The sequence below is a fragment of the Neomonachus schauinslandi genome, chromosome 9, assembly GCF_002201575.2.
Source record: "Neomonachus schauinslandi chromosome 9, ASM220157v2, whole genome shotgun sequence".
NCBI lineage: Eukaryota > Metazoa > Chordata > Mammalia > Carnivora > Phocidae > Neomonachus > Neomonachus schauinslandi.
This window is the reverse complement of record NC_058411.1, coordinates 46081602-46097744: the sequence shown is the minus strand read 5'-3', so window position 1 is coordinate 46097744 and position 16143 is coordinate 46081602. Positions and strand designations below refer to the sequence as shown.

Sequence of the window (16143 nt, the reverse complement as noted above, 5' to 3'; positions counted from 1 at the left end):
ACTCCAGGGAGGTGAACACCACAGCTGCACAGCCATGAACCAGAAATGACAAGACACAGGTGGCTAGCGACTTGCTTTCCCCACGGGTCTCTGCTCCCACACACCACCGATGCATCTCTAAGCAAGGGGCGCACAAGCGTTGTCCCACAACAGAGAACGAATCAGGAATGTTCATCTGAGCCAGCACAACCAGCCACTGAAAACTACAGCCCGAACCCCTCCATCCCTGTAATGTCTATGAAACCTCAGAACGTTTCACCTTTGCTGAACTTTCAAACTGAAATACTTCATTACACTTGAGAGCGTAGCTGGCCCAAGCAGCCTAGTTCTTCCCCACTTGCTTCATGAGGCCCGTTTGTAAAAAAAAAACATTATTAATGGTCAAGAGATTCCAAGAGAATTTGCCTGCCAAGATTTATCTGGCAAAGGAAACATACTCCATCTCCTGAAACATAGGTTTAAAAAGTCCGTTCCAATCTTCGTTTTGCTAAACGTTGCGCCAACTCACTTGAGAGAAAAATCGCAACTGTGCAAACCAGCATTTTAAAAATGAAACCCCAGCACCCGGTCTCGTCAGGCACTTACCCTCAGTGCTGGAACCGATGACGTCCTCCACGCCTAGCACTTGCCTCCCAGGGCCCAGCGGTGGAGTGTGAGCGGGCACGGGGTAATTTAGAAGAACGGCCTTTCTCTCAGGATGGACCGGAGGAACATCCTCTTCCGAAGGTGGTGCCCCTCCTTCTGGGTAGGGAGGTGGGGCTCCCCGGGCAGGACCCAGCGAATCTCCTTCTATGTCTGATGCAGCTGGGCCTCTGGTCCCTGGCTGTTCCCAAGACTCGACTGGGCCTTTTAAACCTGGGGCATCTACCCCGCCCAGAGCTCTCCCCTCTTTGGCTTGAGGGTCCAAGGTGGCAAATTCGGTTTCAGGGTAGAGGGGCCGATCACTAGCTGTCAGCTGTGGCAGAGGGGAGGCCGGGTCAGATTCCGATGGAGATATCCCACCTCCTAAAGGTCTTGGCTCAGCTTTCGGCTGGAAGGAAACGTCAATCCTGCTGTGGTCATCCCAGGCGTCCTCTGGCTCACTTGGGGGGTATTCCACTTCTCCCTCATTCTCATCATAATAATCCAGATTGTCCTCAGTGTAGTCACTTTCCGGGGCTGCCGTAGGGCCGAAGGACTGCTCCGGGGGAGATGAAGGGTGGGCTTTGGTAAGGTCTCCAACGGTGGCTGGCCTGATACTGTCCAGTGGGGAGGAGCTGCCGATATGAAAAGCCCACACTCCAGGAACCCCCAGGTTGCTCTGTCTAAATTAAAAGGAAACAGTGCATGACACAAGCGTCCATTTACCCACCATCCCACAACAGTGAGCAACTTATCATAAAACTGAAAGGCTATTAAGATCAGATGCAGAGTTTTCACTAGTATAAAACCAAATAAAAACCAGGCCTACATGCTAACTAAAAGGAGTATACTGGAATATTGACATAAACTACCTCTTATTTAACTTTAGGTTTCAGAATGCTAGACCATCAAATTAGAAATCTGCTCTAAAATTCACATTTTGTCTAAAATCTGGCTATTTGAAAACAAACAGGGAATGTGGGAATACTTTATACTTTCTCTACTTTTAACACACTCAGGAAAATGCTTAAAAACCTTTGCCAAACACTTAAACAATAATGACTAGAACATACTTTTGAGACTTAGTCACGTACCAAATGCTTAATGTTCTTCGATACAATCTGCAAGGTAGGGGCAGTGATCGTGCCCAATTTTACGGAGGAGAAGACAGGTTTAGAGAGGCTAACTAATCTTCTTAAGGTCATACAACAAATAATTGGGAGAGCTTAGACCTGAATTCAGCACTGACACCAAAGCCCATGCTCCAAACATCTACATTAGGTCAAAAAACCAATATACTACAGTCTATCAGCATCTGAATTATCATTGATCTACAGAATGTTACAGACGGTTCCCTGTTCAAGCACATGGATTAATCAATTAACTAATTGACATACAATGGTGAGTTGATGTAAAAAAAAAAACTCAAAGAAAAATAAATGCCCACGTCTAAAAAATGTTGAGCAAGTGCAGAACAAAGTTAAGGGGAATATAAGAAAGCAGTTTAGTCAAAATGCCATGGGTTATAGGTGAGAGGTGTTCAGAAACATCTGGAACCAGAGAGCTCATGCATTTTCTTTACTAGAAAAGAACATGGACCCCATTCAGTCTTCCAAATGTTCCAGTGATGCATTATTTTACTCAATGATACATTCTAAAGAGAACAACTACATAAGATTTCTAAAAATTAAAAAAATAAAATAAACTTTGAACAAACAAGGGTCTGGCTAGCTTGAATGCACCAGTTTCTGTACTTCTCTGGTAATGTGCAAAATACCAGGCTCAAAGCCCCCATGCTATGAGATTTCCTCAAAAGTCAGTCAGTGAAGTATAAGAGTTAAAGACTAATAAGATAATAAGAAATTTATCCAATCATTTTAAGAACAAGAGACTTTTGCTGATTTGGGTAGGTACTGATCACATTCACATGGATTCCTATAGCAGTAATATTTTTCAATACAATTCTGAGAATGTCTCTTTCCCTCCTTTATTCCTCTTCACCTCTCCCTCTCTCTTTCGTGTGTGTGTGTGCATGCACACGCATGTAGTTATTTCTGCTGCTATTATAGTTACTTTAGGGAAAGAGGAGCAGAGAAAGCAAAACCATGATCCTTTGTGCAACATACTATGTATACTTGGTATGTTCTAAGATTTAATGTTGGTGTTTTTTGGCAAGCAAATAAGGAACACTTTAGTAAAAAGATAAGGGAGAGGGCGCCTGGGTGGCTCACTTGGTTAAGCGACTGCCTTCGGCTCAGGTCATGATCCTGGAGTCCCGGGATCGAGTCCCGCATCGGGCTCCCTGCTCGGCAGGGAGTCTGCTTCTCCCTCTGACCCTCCCCCCCTCATGTGCTCTCTTTCTCTCTCTCTCAAATAAATAAATAAAATCTTAAAAAAAAAAAAAAGATAAGGGAGAATCCTGAAGATCTGAGGATACTGCATTTATTATCACATCAGAGGTGTTGCAGCTGTGAAATTTCTTCTTGAAGTTAGAGAAAACTATAAAAGCTTCAAAGAGTAGGAAAATACAAATTATGGCAGAAAGAAGCTAAGTAATATAACCTTCTAATGAAATACAAATCACTACCTTGGCTTTTGTCATTGTGCGTGATGGAAAAGTAACCAATTTGAGCTGATCCTAAAATCCGAGGTCATTTGGAAAGCTTGGTGATGGAATTTATTTTCTAGAAAGGAAAACAAGGCTACAAAATGGGATGACAGCGCCTTCCTCCCTGGGTCGTTAGGAGGAGTAAGTAAGAAAACCACATAAAATGCCTAGCATGAGGCTCTGCACATAATTAATACTTAGTAATTACAATTTGTCTTCGAGGAGATAGAAAAGTATAATCTCAAAAAATACAAATGGGTGGATTCACATTTAAATTGCCGGAAGAGGAGTTATGCCAAATCCACTATGAATTACATAATTTATTACCTTTAAGCTTACAATTATGAGACAAATTTGAGGAAGACAAAGATTCTATTGACTAGGAAAATAACTTTATTCTTTAGAGATGCACACTGAAGTATCCAGTATTTAGTATGAGCATGATGTTGGTAATTTACTTTAAAATTCTTAAGCAAAAAAAAATGATGAATATTGGCAAAATGTCAACAACTTCTAAATCTAAGTGATGAGCTTTTGGGCATTCATTTAGCTATTCCCTCCACTCTTCTGTGTATTTTTGAAAATTTAAATAGTGAAAAGTAAAACAGAAGATTAAATCGGGGAACATTTCTACAATTTGGAGGTAGAGAAGGCTTTCCCAAGAATAACAAAGATCTAAAATCATAAAAGAGCAATAACTTTGCCAACCCTAAACTTACAGCTTCTAGATGCTAAGAAACTTTAAAGATGAACAACTGGATAAAAATATTCACACCGTATAAGAGGATTAATTTCCTCACTATATTTTTTCTTATTTATAAGAGCTCTTTGGACACACCTGGACAGAAAATAGCAAAGGACAGGGGCAGAGAAGTCACGAAGATAGATATATGGTTATTAAACATACGAAAAGGTGTTTGGTTTCACTAGTAATCAAGTAAGAGTGAGAGTATGAACATTTGACACCGACCAGATTCACAAATATTGAAAAGAAAAGAAGCTGCCGATCACAGCTCTATCTTATTGGTGAGGACATAAACTGGACATTTCTGAAGGGCAGTGTGTTCATGTTCATCAAAATGTTTGACTAAGTATAGCTTTTCTCGGCAATTCTACTCTCAAGAAGTTATCTTTCACGGAAATGAGAATCCGACCAATGTGTGTTATGCTGTTTACTGCAATGATATTTATAAAAAGAAAATAAAAAAACAAGTTAAATGTTCATCAATAAGTTATTATCTTTTTTTAATTTTTTTTTAAAGATTTTATTTATTTATCTGAGAGAGAGAATGAGATAGAGAGAGAGAGAGCATGAGAGGGGGGAGGGTCAGAGGGAGAAGCAGACTCCCCGCCGAGCAGGGAGCCCGATGCGGGACTCGATCCCGGGACTCCAGGATCATGACCTGAGCCGAAGGCAGTCGCTTAACCAACTGAGCCACCCAGGCGCCCATAAGTTATTATCTTAATAGTATATAAATATGACACGATATTTTGTAGCCTTAAGATAGTAAAACAAACATCTTCCTGAATGATACCTCTAAGACAGTGATAAATGGGAAAATGTCACATGTATAGCAAAAGAACCATATTGGTTTTAAAAAGTTCTTGCATTCTAGAAGGACTACAAATACTGGCTAGCACTTGAAGTGCTGATGGTGGGTAATTTGTGCTTTTATTTCGCATTATTCTGCTTTCTTTTTTACGATAAGTATGGGTTATACTAAGGAAAAATCCCTCTGTCAGTCCCATGTCTTCCGTCCTCGTCAAGCAACTCAGCGGTATCTGGGAAGCATCAAAGATACAAATGAGGGCAGGCGTGGAGGGCGGTACATGGGGGTGCTGTGTGGTGCACGTACACGCCTCTGTGTGTGAGTTCCGTGGGGTCTTTATCACCGTGGTGGGGGAGCTCAACTGCTTTTTCCTACAGGCTTTTTGGCCCCCACTGCCTCCGGTACGCTGAGTACAGTTGGCACTCGTTCCAGTGCTCCAGACCGTTGATCCGTTCATCTGTCCACCCTACCAGAGTGCAGGCTGCTCATGGGCGGGGCCTGCGCCTCAGATACCTTTGTATTTCAAGTGCTTGGCCCATTGTGATCTCTCAATAACACCTGAGGAGTAGAGGACCTTGGGGCTCCAGAGTGGAAGAGGAAAGTGGAACCAGAGGAGAGAAAGCAAGGAGCTCAGTTTTCTCACATCTGGACTTAAAGGCAGCCTGGAAGGAGACCTAAAGATGGCCAAGGTGGGTCCTAAGACCGGGAAAGGAGACCAGGCTTCGGCACAAAAGAAGTAGTTTGGGTCTCCAGGCTTGTGCTTGAATTTTTGCCACTGAGTAACTTCGAGGTCACAGGCAACTTAACTTCCCTAAACTCATTTGTCAAATTGAGAAAACAATAGAACTTACCTCCTAGGATTCTTGTGAGTTTTAAGTAAGATAACTTCTGGGAAGTGTTTTACACAGTGTTTGGCAAATAATAAGCTCTCAATAAATGTCAGCTCTAGGAAACCATATTTGGTGGTAGGGCCTGCTCCCTGGCAGCTGAGCAAAGCAGATGGCACGCAAAAGTGTAAGGGCTTCCAATGCCCAGGAATAATGTAATGGAAGGGAGAAGCAGTTAAGCAAGGCTAAGTAACCGATGTGTTCTGCCTGGCTTCTAGACCAGGATTTGGGAAGGGAATAAAAGCAAAGATATTTTTTCACAAGCCCTGAAATTAATAAATCTCAACCGGTGCTAACCCAGATACGGTGCTATGTGGACTGACAAACAGCAAAAGGGGCTTATTATTACGCTAGCAGGGTAAGCCTCTGCTGGGTCTCAGGAATGTGCTGGCTACCTCATGGAAAACCAACCAGTATGGTTTCAGTTAATGAAGCCATACAGAAACCCTGAGACCTCTAACTGCTACCCATGTGTCTGGTTTTCCCTTTTCCCCAAATTACACTATTCTCGATTTAACTTTTAACATGTATCTGTCTAAAGGACTAAATCACAACATCTCCTCCTTGTGAAATGATTAACCTGGAAAAATCTCACTCTGGGCAGTTACATTACTGGATATTTTTATGTGGCTCCAAGAGCAATGTTTTTCATAGAAGCCTCAGTGGTTGTGCAAACACACACACACTGCTCTGTTTCCGGTATCTATACCCAATAGGGCAGGAAGAATAAAGAGTCTTTTATATTTTGGTGAATTTGCTCCTCTCAGGGTCTAATCTGGTGTCTGGTTTTGACCTGACGCCTCCCTTAGAAGCCACCAAGATATTATTTAATGGTCTTATGGCTACTCGAGTTTGGGTAGCTCCGACGGGTCCTTACATCAGACAGGGAAGGGCTTACTTACTGGTAGAGATTTTTCACAGACTGTTCAGTGCTAGTCAAGCTGAAATAGGGTCCCTCTCTCTTCAGGTCATCGATCTCCCCTCGGCAGAAGCCCACCCGAGCGGGAAGCTCGAGCTGCACGTTGTAAGACTCCTTGGGGCGGGTTCCAAAGAACTGAAGGCCATTGGCAGGGTAAAGAAAGAGGGCGTAGGTATCAGATTCATCAGATGCCAAAACTGCCTGGAAAGTGTTCAACTATGAAAAACAAAAAATAGGAAATAATCTTAATAAAACAAACAAGAAAAAACAGAATGCAAGCAAAGCATCATGAAGTACAAGGGTCTTCCCCCTTCTCAGAACTCCTCCAAATTGCTTTTATACATTTTATTCTTTTTAATTTCCTCTTCAAGTTGTAATTGTGTAAGCCTATTATTATCATAATCCTCCTTTATCATTTAATACTTGAAATATGCATAGGTAAGAACCACAGGTTACAAAAATAATGTTTTTAAGGTTTCAAACTTCTCTCATCCAAACCTCTTTAAGAGCTAAGAGCAAGTCCAAAATTAACCTGTATATTCCCACAGCCGCTGCCCTAGTTTACTGCCCTGGGCACTCATGTGGATCATTCACTCATTCATTCATCCATTCACCTGTTTACTGAATGCCTATTATGGGCAGGCACGGTGTTCGCCATTGGCTGATCAAAAGGCCTCCTTACTGTTCTCACAGCCTTGCTCTCTTTTCTCCTTCATCTGCCTTCTCACAACAGCACTTGAGTTATCCAACCCCCCTTTCACAGACCAGGAAACAAGGCATGGGGGCGGAGAGATCTGCCTAAGGCCAGGTAGCTGGTACACGGTGGCAGGCCAGCCCGCTCCAGAGTCCATGCCCTGCACTGCACGTCCACCCCAACTACGCCTTAGCATCCCATTCAAGGTGGTTTATAACTGCCCCAAACTCTTTTCCCAGGTTTAGATCCACTGCATCTTCATCAGACTATGTCGTATTCCCCCCCCCGTGCCATGTACTTTAATGCTTCTGTATTTTTGCTCATTTTTCCCTGTGCCAGGAAACCCGCCTCACCCTCTACTGCTGCCCTTCTGAGGTATTCTCTGATCCCCTGTAGATTTATTTCTGTTCTCTGACCATCCATAACACCGGGTGTTTCTGGTTACCATTCCGGTTACCATCCACCTCATTTTGCCTGGTTAGCTGTTTAAGTGTTTGTAAACTCCACTTACTAATAATTCACTTGCACCTTAATTCAGCCAAGTGCCTACTAAGCTAGACATTATGCTTGGTGCTGAAGGAAAAGGCACCGAAGGAAGGGAGACTCTGCCCGGGACAGTCTCACACTTAGAAGGGAACAGCCGTGGCTGGCATTTAGGAGAGTTGGTGGAGAAGATAGTGGAGGCCAGAGAAGGGTGTGTGAGACGTCAGGCTTAGGTGCGGAGGCGTCCCCACAGAGGTGGCCTGTGAACGTTCATAAACACAGGAGGAACCAAGCAGACCAGAGTGAGAGACCAGGAGTCTGAATTAGCCGCAAACTCAGCACCCAGGCCCTCATAAAATCACTCCTTAAAGTTCAATTTATTCTTGTATTTTCAGCCAGATAGTTTTTGCCTTTACCTAAGTAATGCTACCTCCACCCACACCCCGACATGATCTGTTAGTGGTACTTCCTTATCTTAAAAAGGTATTATATTTAGGACACTGAGAACTCTTCTCTAAGTCCCCCCCTTTTTATAATTTGGTAGGGAACTGGGAGCTATTTATAAATACCACTACTTCCTAAATAATGTGACTCTAAGAAATGTTACTTACTGGTAAAGGGTATCATTTCTCCATTTTGCTAGACAGACAAAGGTAGGCACAGAGAAGAACATCACATCTTACTAAATAAAATAGCAAACAACGGGAATATGTCCTGCATTTTGTTCTGTCCTGGGCCCTTCCCCATATGGTGCTCAGACTCTTCCAATGTTTATTCTTCCTTTCAGTGCTTAATTGCAAAGTATAGTTTTGACACTTTGCTGATAACACAAATCAATTCAGGTGTTAAATGCTTTTCAAGAAAAAAAGCACACAACCTTTCTTTTTGTTCTCTAACATAGAAACACCTTATTTCGCTTTCTTTTTTAAAGAATTATTTTTAAGTAATCTCTGCACCCAACATGGGACTTGAACTTACAGCCCCGAGATCAAGAATCGCATGCTCTACTGACTAAGCCAGCCAGGCACCCCTGCTTTCTTTCTTTAAGCTCACATACTTCAAGATGGTGGGGGGGGGGGCGGTGCGGGCAGTATATTTGTTATTTTGCAGTTGTTCATTGTTTCATCAGCAAAGCTTGCCTGTTCCAGAAACAAAAGGCAAAGGATGCTTTCTAGAATTTCTCAAAGCTAGGAAACCATAACTTCTGCCAAATGTAAACAAAGCCTCTTCTGCATCATGTCTATACATAATATATACTACATCATCGATTAACGTTGATTCCATAACGTCAGAGTACTCCTTTAGTCAGAATCAACAAAGTTCAGCTAGGGAAAGGAAAGTACTTGAGGAAAGAGAAAGGACCTGTTGTAACAAGCTAAGCTTTCAAACCTCCTGGCATTGATTACTTACAACAAATGTAAGATAGGAAGAATCCTGGTTCTAAGTTTAGAGAAATTCTGTTAAGATAAGGAGGAGGGGGGGGTCCCACAGATCGTGAGGGAACTGAAGGGGATGGGGGAGGAAGGGAGGGAGAAAATAAACAGAGCTGTGAAGGGGAGTGTCTGGCTTTTACTGTGGAGTCTGGGAATTTAGCACTTTATTTTATTCATTCTGTCAGTCAATAAATTCATTTCGATGAAAATTTATTCAGTGCCTTTTATATGCCATCCCTGAGCCAAGCACTTATATACAGGTGGCAAGCCTTTATTTAATTTACTTGTCTCTACTGACAGGCAAAAAGGGGGATTTTAGATAGAATTTCTGATCCCAAAGTACAGGCCAATAGAGTTTGGCTGTTTAAAAAAAAACCACCCACACACCAAATGATCACTTTTAAAGTTCTCTCTCTTGGCTCTACAAAATTCTACATCTAACTGCTAAAGAGCACACTTCACGAAGTCCTGAAGGACTCCTCCTCCCAAAGCACTCCTCGACTAGCTTCCAGACCGGAAAGGAAAGGTCTTCACATTCCTGGAGACGAGCGCCTTTGCAAGAACCACACATGCTCTGTCTCTGAAGATAAACCCTCAGATGGGCTGCCAAACTCCACAAAAGGTTCACCGGTTCCCAACTTCCTCAGGATCCCAGGGAGGAGAGGGGGGCCTCCATTGGAGGATGAACAGCACAGAGGATCAGGGCCAGGGGCTGCCTGGCTTCAAGGTTTCTGCCATCCTGTTATCCGAAAGAGAGAAAAGCCAGAGTTGTCAGCAGAAACCCGGCAGGCTCTGACTCTCCCTTTCAGGTATGGGACATCAAGCAATGCTGACTTGACACTCGGCAGAGCCAGGCTGATGGATACAGAACATGCCCCTCTACAAGCTTCTAAATTTGCAATTCATTTAATGAATTTCAGCCATGTAGTGAAGAAACAGAAGACTGCCAGCCTTGTCCCAAACGGGTTTGCCTACGGTGGCTTACAAAAATCACAGAGAAAATGAAGAAGTAGGGTGACTCTTACAGGGGTCACAAAGTTCTCTTTCCTGCCTTCCTTGGGATCACATACTCTCCACGGTGGTGGTATCACTGACTTCTGGCCGCCAGGGTTTGGGTTGAGCACTAACCTCCACTCCTTAATATACTTCCCCATCTCCCAGCCCCTGTAGGTCACTGTCACAGGCCTGATCTTCTCTCATTCAGTGGTATGCCCTAAATCCTACAGATCCCGCCCCAAATTCAAAGATCTGTGCTCTAGTCTCTAAGGTGACATCCTTCCTGACACTTAGTCTTTAGCAACACTTAAGCATTTCGCTAACCAATTTCCATATATGTCTCTATTCAGTACATCTTCATAGTGTATTTTAGCCTCAGGTTAAACGTTTTCAGATAGATCCCAGACCGCCCCTCTTCTGGACTTGAGCTCCAGAAGTCAAAAAGCTACAACAAAGTCCTTCTTTTACCTCTCCTCCTCTCTGTGGATTCGCCCCCCTCCATCAACAACAGTCATCCTTCGAAATAAGTCAACACGCTTTAGTCCCCACATTGAGGTTCCACGACTCCCCTCATCCATGTCTCCTACCTACCTCAGCTCTCTCTGCCTGCTCCCAGGACAAGGCCTTGCTCAGAACAATTTCTCCTGCTGCCTCATTCTCAAGGTCCATTCTTTCAGCCCTTTTGGCTCAACTTAAATTCCAGGTCAACAAAAAAAACATCTCCCATATCACACAGATTTGTGTGACTCAGTTCTCCACAACTCCCATCCGTCAAACAACAACAAAACAATTCTCCCCCTCCCCCCAAAACCACAGCTGAAGTAAACACTAGGCCTCTTTATGTCTCCGTCAACAAGTTCTTTGAAGGTCAATACCATGACTTCTTTGCCCCATAAAGTACCTATGACAGCTGAGGAGTCTCAGATTAACTGAACTGATAAGCACTATTTGTTCTTTTTTTTTTTAGAGAGCGAGTGCACCACCCCGCCCCCCACCCCGGCAAGCCAGGGGGAGGGAATCTTAAGCAGGCTCCATGCCCAAGGCGCCCAACACAGCAGATCTCACGACCCTGAGACCAGGACCTGAGCCCAAATCAAGAGTCCGACACTTAACCAACTGAGCCACCGAGGCACCCCATATTTCTTCACCTTTTTTTTAGTTGTAGTTACACTTTCCCATTCCTGCAACATCACATACAGCATCCTGTCATACCCATCGTGAATATCCACGGAGAGGAAGGGCAACAACTGAAATAGTTTTAAGTGGTAAAGATGCCATTCCTCTGATATCTTCAAGTTTGCAACATAGGATTAGTGTGTGAAGGTTTAAGCCACGTAGAACTCACACAGCCCTTCACACAAGGCAGATTACTGTTTGCCAAAATCCATCTCTAAAGAATTATTAAAATAAGAACTCAAACCACAGGGCTCTTTAAAGTATTCAGAAGAAACTTCAATGTGGGTAATTGAAAAAACATCCTCTCTCCAAACAGAACCCTTATCTCCTTTCGAAACGAAACAAATTCTGAAGCCAACTCAGCATATGGCAATGTCTGAAGAATGATTTTAACTAGAAAAGAGAGATGGAATCTACAAATCCTCCTGTACTTCCCACCCAAAAGAGACCAGACAGAAGTTGTAGTTCAGAAAACCTAGCATTTAAAGAGTCCTTATGCAAAGGCCTTACATCACAGTGTCCTTACAAGATAAATTTAAAAACCAGAATATTCCTATCAAGCCAACATGGAGGAGCACAGATTGGCTGAGCATCCACACCCACTAGGTCTAAAAGAATACAGTGACTACTTAAAAATGTCACCCTAATTAAAAATGCCACCTTAGTTAATTCTGACAACAATCCTGTAAGGTAGGCATTGCTCCCCCATTTTACAGGTTAGGAAATAAGAATGAGGCTGAGTCATTGCTTCCAAAGTCACTGGATAACCTTTCATAATGCACATCTTCTTTCAAAATGTTTTTATATTGTCACGGGCTTCACAACCACCCTGAAAGGTGGGTGAAAGAGTGGTATTCCCATGCTACAGATGAAATTGAAACAATAATTAACAAAGTCACCGTGTCTGTATTATAATTTTTGGTTTCAAATAAGCTGTGAAAAAATGGAATCTTAAAGCTCTAGTGTGATTTCACCATCCCAGCACGTCTGTGTAACTGCTCATCTCCGATTCATCTCACTCAACTCAACTTCATCCTTATTCTGTTGAAACAGTAAGACAAATGCAGCTGAATTCTCTTCAGAGTGCACAAGCTGGGGGTGGGGAGGGGCAGAGGGAGCGAGAGGGGAAGCAGACTCCCTGCTGAGCAGGGAGCCTGACACCAGGCTTGATCTCAGGACCGTGAGATCATGACCTGAGGGGAAAACAAGAGTCGGTTGCTTAACCACTGAGCCACACAGGTGCCCCTGATTTTAAATAAGTTTTTTAACCTTATATAAAAATGAGTGAATGAGTGAATGAATGTAACATAATTCATCTTCCTCCAACCCTCCACCTAGCCCAATGCCCTGCACAAAGGAAGGCCCAATATACTTGTTTGACTTGAATGTATTCTGCTGAACTGAATCACTGAAATATCAAACCCGCATCTGTACAAAAAAAATTACTCAAGAAAAAAACTAAATGCTGCCCGACAAAAAAATGAATGTCAAAAAAAATTCAGGGTGCCCAGGTGGCTCAGTTGTTAAGCATCTGCCTTCAGCTCAGGTCATGATCCCAGGGTCCTGGGATCGAGCCCCACATCGGGCTCCCTGCTCTGCGGGAAGCCTGCTTCTCCCTCTCCCACTCCCCCTGCTTGTGTTCCTGCTCTCGCTATGTCTCTCTCGGTCAAAAAAATAAATAAAATCTTAAAAAAAAAAATTCAAATATCTTTTATTTCTATATCTTCTTTGAATAGCCTTTTGGGACTATTTCTCTTACAGAACACAAAACAAGAATGGCCACCATCTTGAACTACTCAGTGAGAGCGGGTAAGCTGCTTAATCTTTCAGGGAGGATATGTGCCATCTTTCTATAGCTAAGAAACACTATGATGAGTTAAATAGAGATAAATCATAAGAGTGTCAGCCCTTTGAGTGTGAAATTTAAAAAAAATTTTTTTCAAGATTTTATTTGTTTATTTGACAGAGAGAGAGAGAGAGCATAAGCAGGGGGAGTGGCAGACAGAGGAAGAGGGAGAAGCAGCCTTCCTGCTGAGCAGGGAACCTGATGTGGGACTCAGTCCCAGGACTCTGGGATCATGACCTGAGCCGAAAGGAAGATGCTTAACCAACTGAGCCACCCAGGTGCCCCTGAGCATGAAATTTAAATTCAGGTCTTATTTCACAGGAGGAAGCCCTTACCTATTCCAGGAAAGAAGCAGGTTACCATTTGCCAAGCCACCCTGGTCCCACCTGATGTCCGTTTGGAGTTCTTTAAATGTTGCTGCCAAGCCTACAGGGCCGGGAGCTCGGGTTGTTTTACCTTCTCAAGTAGAGACTATAAAACAAATGGAGGACAGTCCTCTATAACCCAGGGATCATGTAAGCTGATGTTTCTAGGGCAATTTGGCAAAAGCTATCAAGAACCTTATAAAGTGGATCCTCTCTGGCCCACCAGTTCCACTTCCTGGAATATCAAGTAAGGAAATGTGGAAAAATTTAGCTAAAAAAAAAAAAAAAAAAAAGTGCTTCACAAAATTATTTATAGTGATGAAAAATTGGAAATAACTTTAATGACCACTGGACACAGTGGTAAATTCACTGGGTGGAATATTATGCAGATATTATAAATGATGTTGTAGAACCATACTGAGTGACAATGAAACATATTCACAATATACTACTGAGTGAAAAAAATAGTTTACAAAACAGTATGTGCAGTGCAAACCCATTAGTGTTAATAGACAGTGACATAAATACAGATATTAATAGGAAAAAAACTTTTGGAAGATATAAATGAAAACGTTTAACAGTGATTATCTTTGAGTGGTAGGAAAATGAGTGGTTGTTCTTTTTTAAATTGCCTGTATTTGCTGATGTTTTCCCTTCAATGAACATATAATTAGAAATAATTCTTATATACTTAGAGGTGATTCTAAAAATAAACAACCAAACAGTGAACTGCCTTGTGTTCTGAGGGCCTTCCGCATCTGCACTGGGGCCCTCATACCCGATCCTTGCTAGAAGTGGCCATCTCTCAGATCCTTAGAGGACGGGCTGGAGAAAACAGCCTTCTTCACTTCTAAGCCACTTCAGCCCTGGTGCCACCAAAGGATACATCAGGTTCGCACAAGAGCCGACTCAGAAGAAACTCCAAGCCAGTCCCTGGGCTCCAGTCCAGAATTCAAACCATCCCTCCATTGGCTCAGCGGCCAAGCACCCCTGGTCAGTTACCTCTCCTGAGGGCGGCACCCGGCTGCTGGCCTCCTCGTAGGCGCCCACCTGCTCCCAGGTGGCCACGAAGGCGTGAGTGGGGGTGAAGTACGCCGCGGTGCGCGGGAAGCCTGCGCGCACGTAGCGGGCGGCCAGGCCCAGCACAGCCAGGGACGTGTCCTCACGGTACAGGACCTGGCCCCTGCCCCGGCTCGTGTCGATGTCCGCCAGGAAGGGGGCAATGGCCGGAAAGTCTGTGGGGAAATCATCGTCCACGTACTGGGTCTCCCTAGGGAAGTCCTGAGTGGAGATGATACCGTTGGTGCCCACCTGTGGGAGGAGAGGGACAAAAGGTGACGGTCGCGTACGCGGCAGGAGGCCCTCGGGCGGCCACCACAAGTCCAAATGTGCGCGCGCCCACCCGGCTACGCACGGAGGGAAGGGAACCGCCCGGGGCTTGAAGCTGCCCCTTCCCTACCCGCTGGGAACCCGACTCCTGATTCAGGGCGACCAGCGCGAATTCAGCCCGCGTGCCGCCCGCCACCCCCACCCCACAGCGCGGGGCGATAGGTCCAGGAGCCCTGAAACTCCTGGTTCACGTATCTTCTCACTTCCCGCACAACGCTGGAGAAAACCTCCGGGTCCGAGGAGGGAACGCACTAGCTCTGCAGACGTGCACAGCCTTCTCGCCGTCCTTACTGCAAACCCCACTGGCCGCCCCAGCATCCCCACCTCCTTTTCTGCCGGGGACGCTTATGTAGCTGCGAATGTGTGGGTCTGAATTCTCGGTCTTCCTCTCGAGGTAAAGAAAAGCAACTCCGACAGCAGCATCGCTTCAGAGCCACGTCCCACCCAGGGGCGCTCGGGGACAGCCGGGAGTGCGGACTATTTCCTCCCCTTGGAAGGCAGGGGTTCGGTGAGATCCACACTACATCGGCCCGTGGGAAGAAGCTGCGAGAACTCTGCCGGTTCCCACACCAAGCGGGGGCTGAACTTACGTAGAGGTAGCTGAACTGGGCTTCGTAGAAGTGCAGGGGACTCGCCAGCTTCACCGGGGCTGAGCTTTCGTCGTCGCCCTCCTGCAGGAGCTGGTCCTCCCGCGACTGCCCGTAGGGGAAGAGCTCGTCTGGGTGCAGCGCCCCGGCCCGGGACAGCAGCAGCAGCAGCAGCAGCAGCAGTGGCGGCGGCCGCAGCGATTGCAGCGCCAGTCGCCGGGCTGCCCGGTCCCCCCGCATGCTGGCTCGGCTCCTGGGCGGCCCGGCGGCAGAGCGCGTCCCGGCCCGGCCCGCCAGCCCACTAGCCGCGCCACGCCAGCCTCCAACCTGGATCCCCGCGGGCGCCCGGGCGGGCCGGGCCTCCGGGCCCTCCCAGCGCGCTAACTGGCTGCGGCCCTCGGCCGGGGACCAATCACCCGCTCGGGGAAAGTTCGACAGCGGCGGCCACATCTGGTTCTTGTTAAAAGTTTTCTAAGGCAGCGGTCGCGGGAGCGGCGGGGCAGGCGAGGTAGAAGCCTCGGGCCAGGGCTGGCCGCAGTGCTGCTCCGCCTCCGCCTCCGCCTCCGCAGTCCCAGAGCGGCCGGGCTAG

At 45.3% G+C, this 16143-nt stretch overlaps 1 protein-coding gene across 1 annotated transcript in view; it reads right to left on the bottom strand.

The window, feature by feature from the left end:
* The window catches only part of NID2 (nidogen 2), a 57797-nt gene extending 41939 nt beyond the window's left edge, over positions 1-15858 (bottom strand). Inside the window, exons 1-5 of the mRNA XM_021701317.1 lie at positions 15558-15858; positions 14581-14889; positions 6569-6801; positions 1020-1304; positions 586-944 (exon numbers count right to left, since the gene is read on the bottom strand). Of these exons, the coding sequence (XP_021556992.1) occupies positions 586-944; positions 1020-1304; positions 6569-6801; positions 14581-14889; positions 15558-15794 (1423 nt within the window). The 5' untranslated portion in view covers positions 15795-15858. The remainder of the gene's footprint in view (positions 1-585; positions 945-1019; positions 1305-6568; positions 6802-14580; positions 14890-15557) is intronic.
* Positions 15859-16143: the final 285 nt, after the last annotated feature.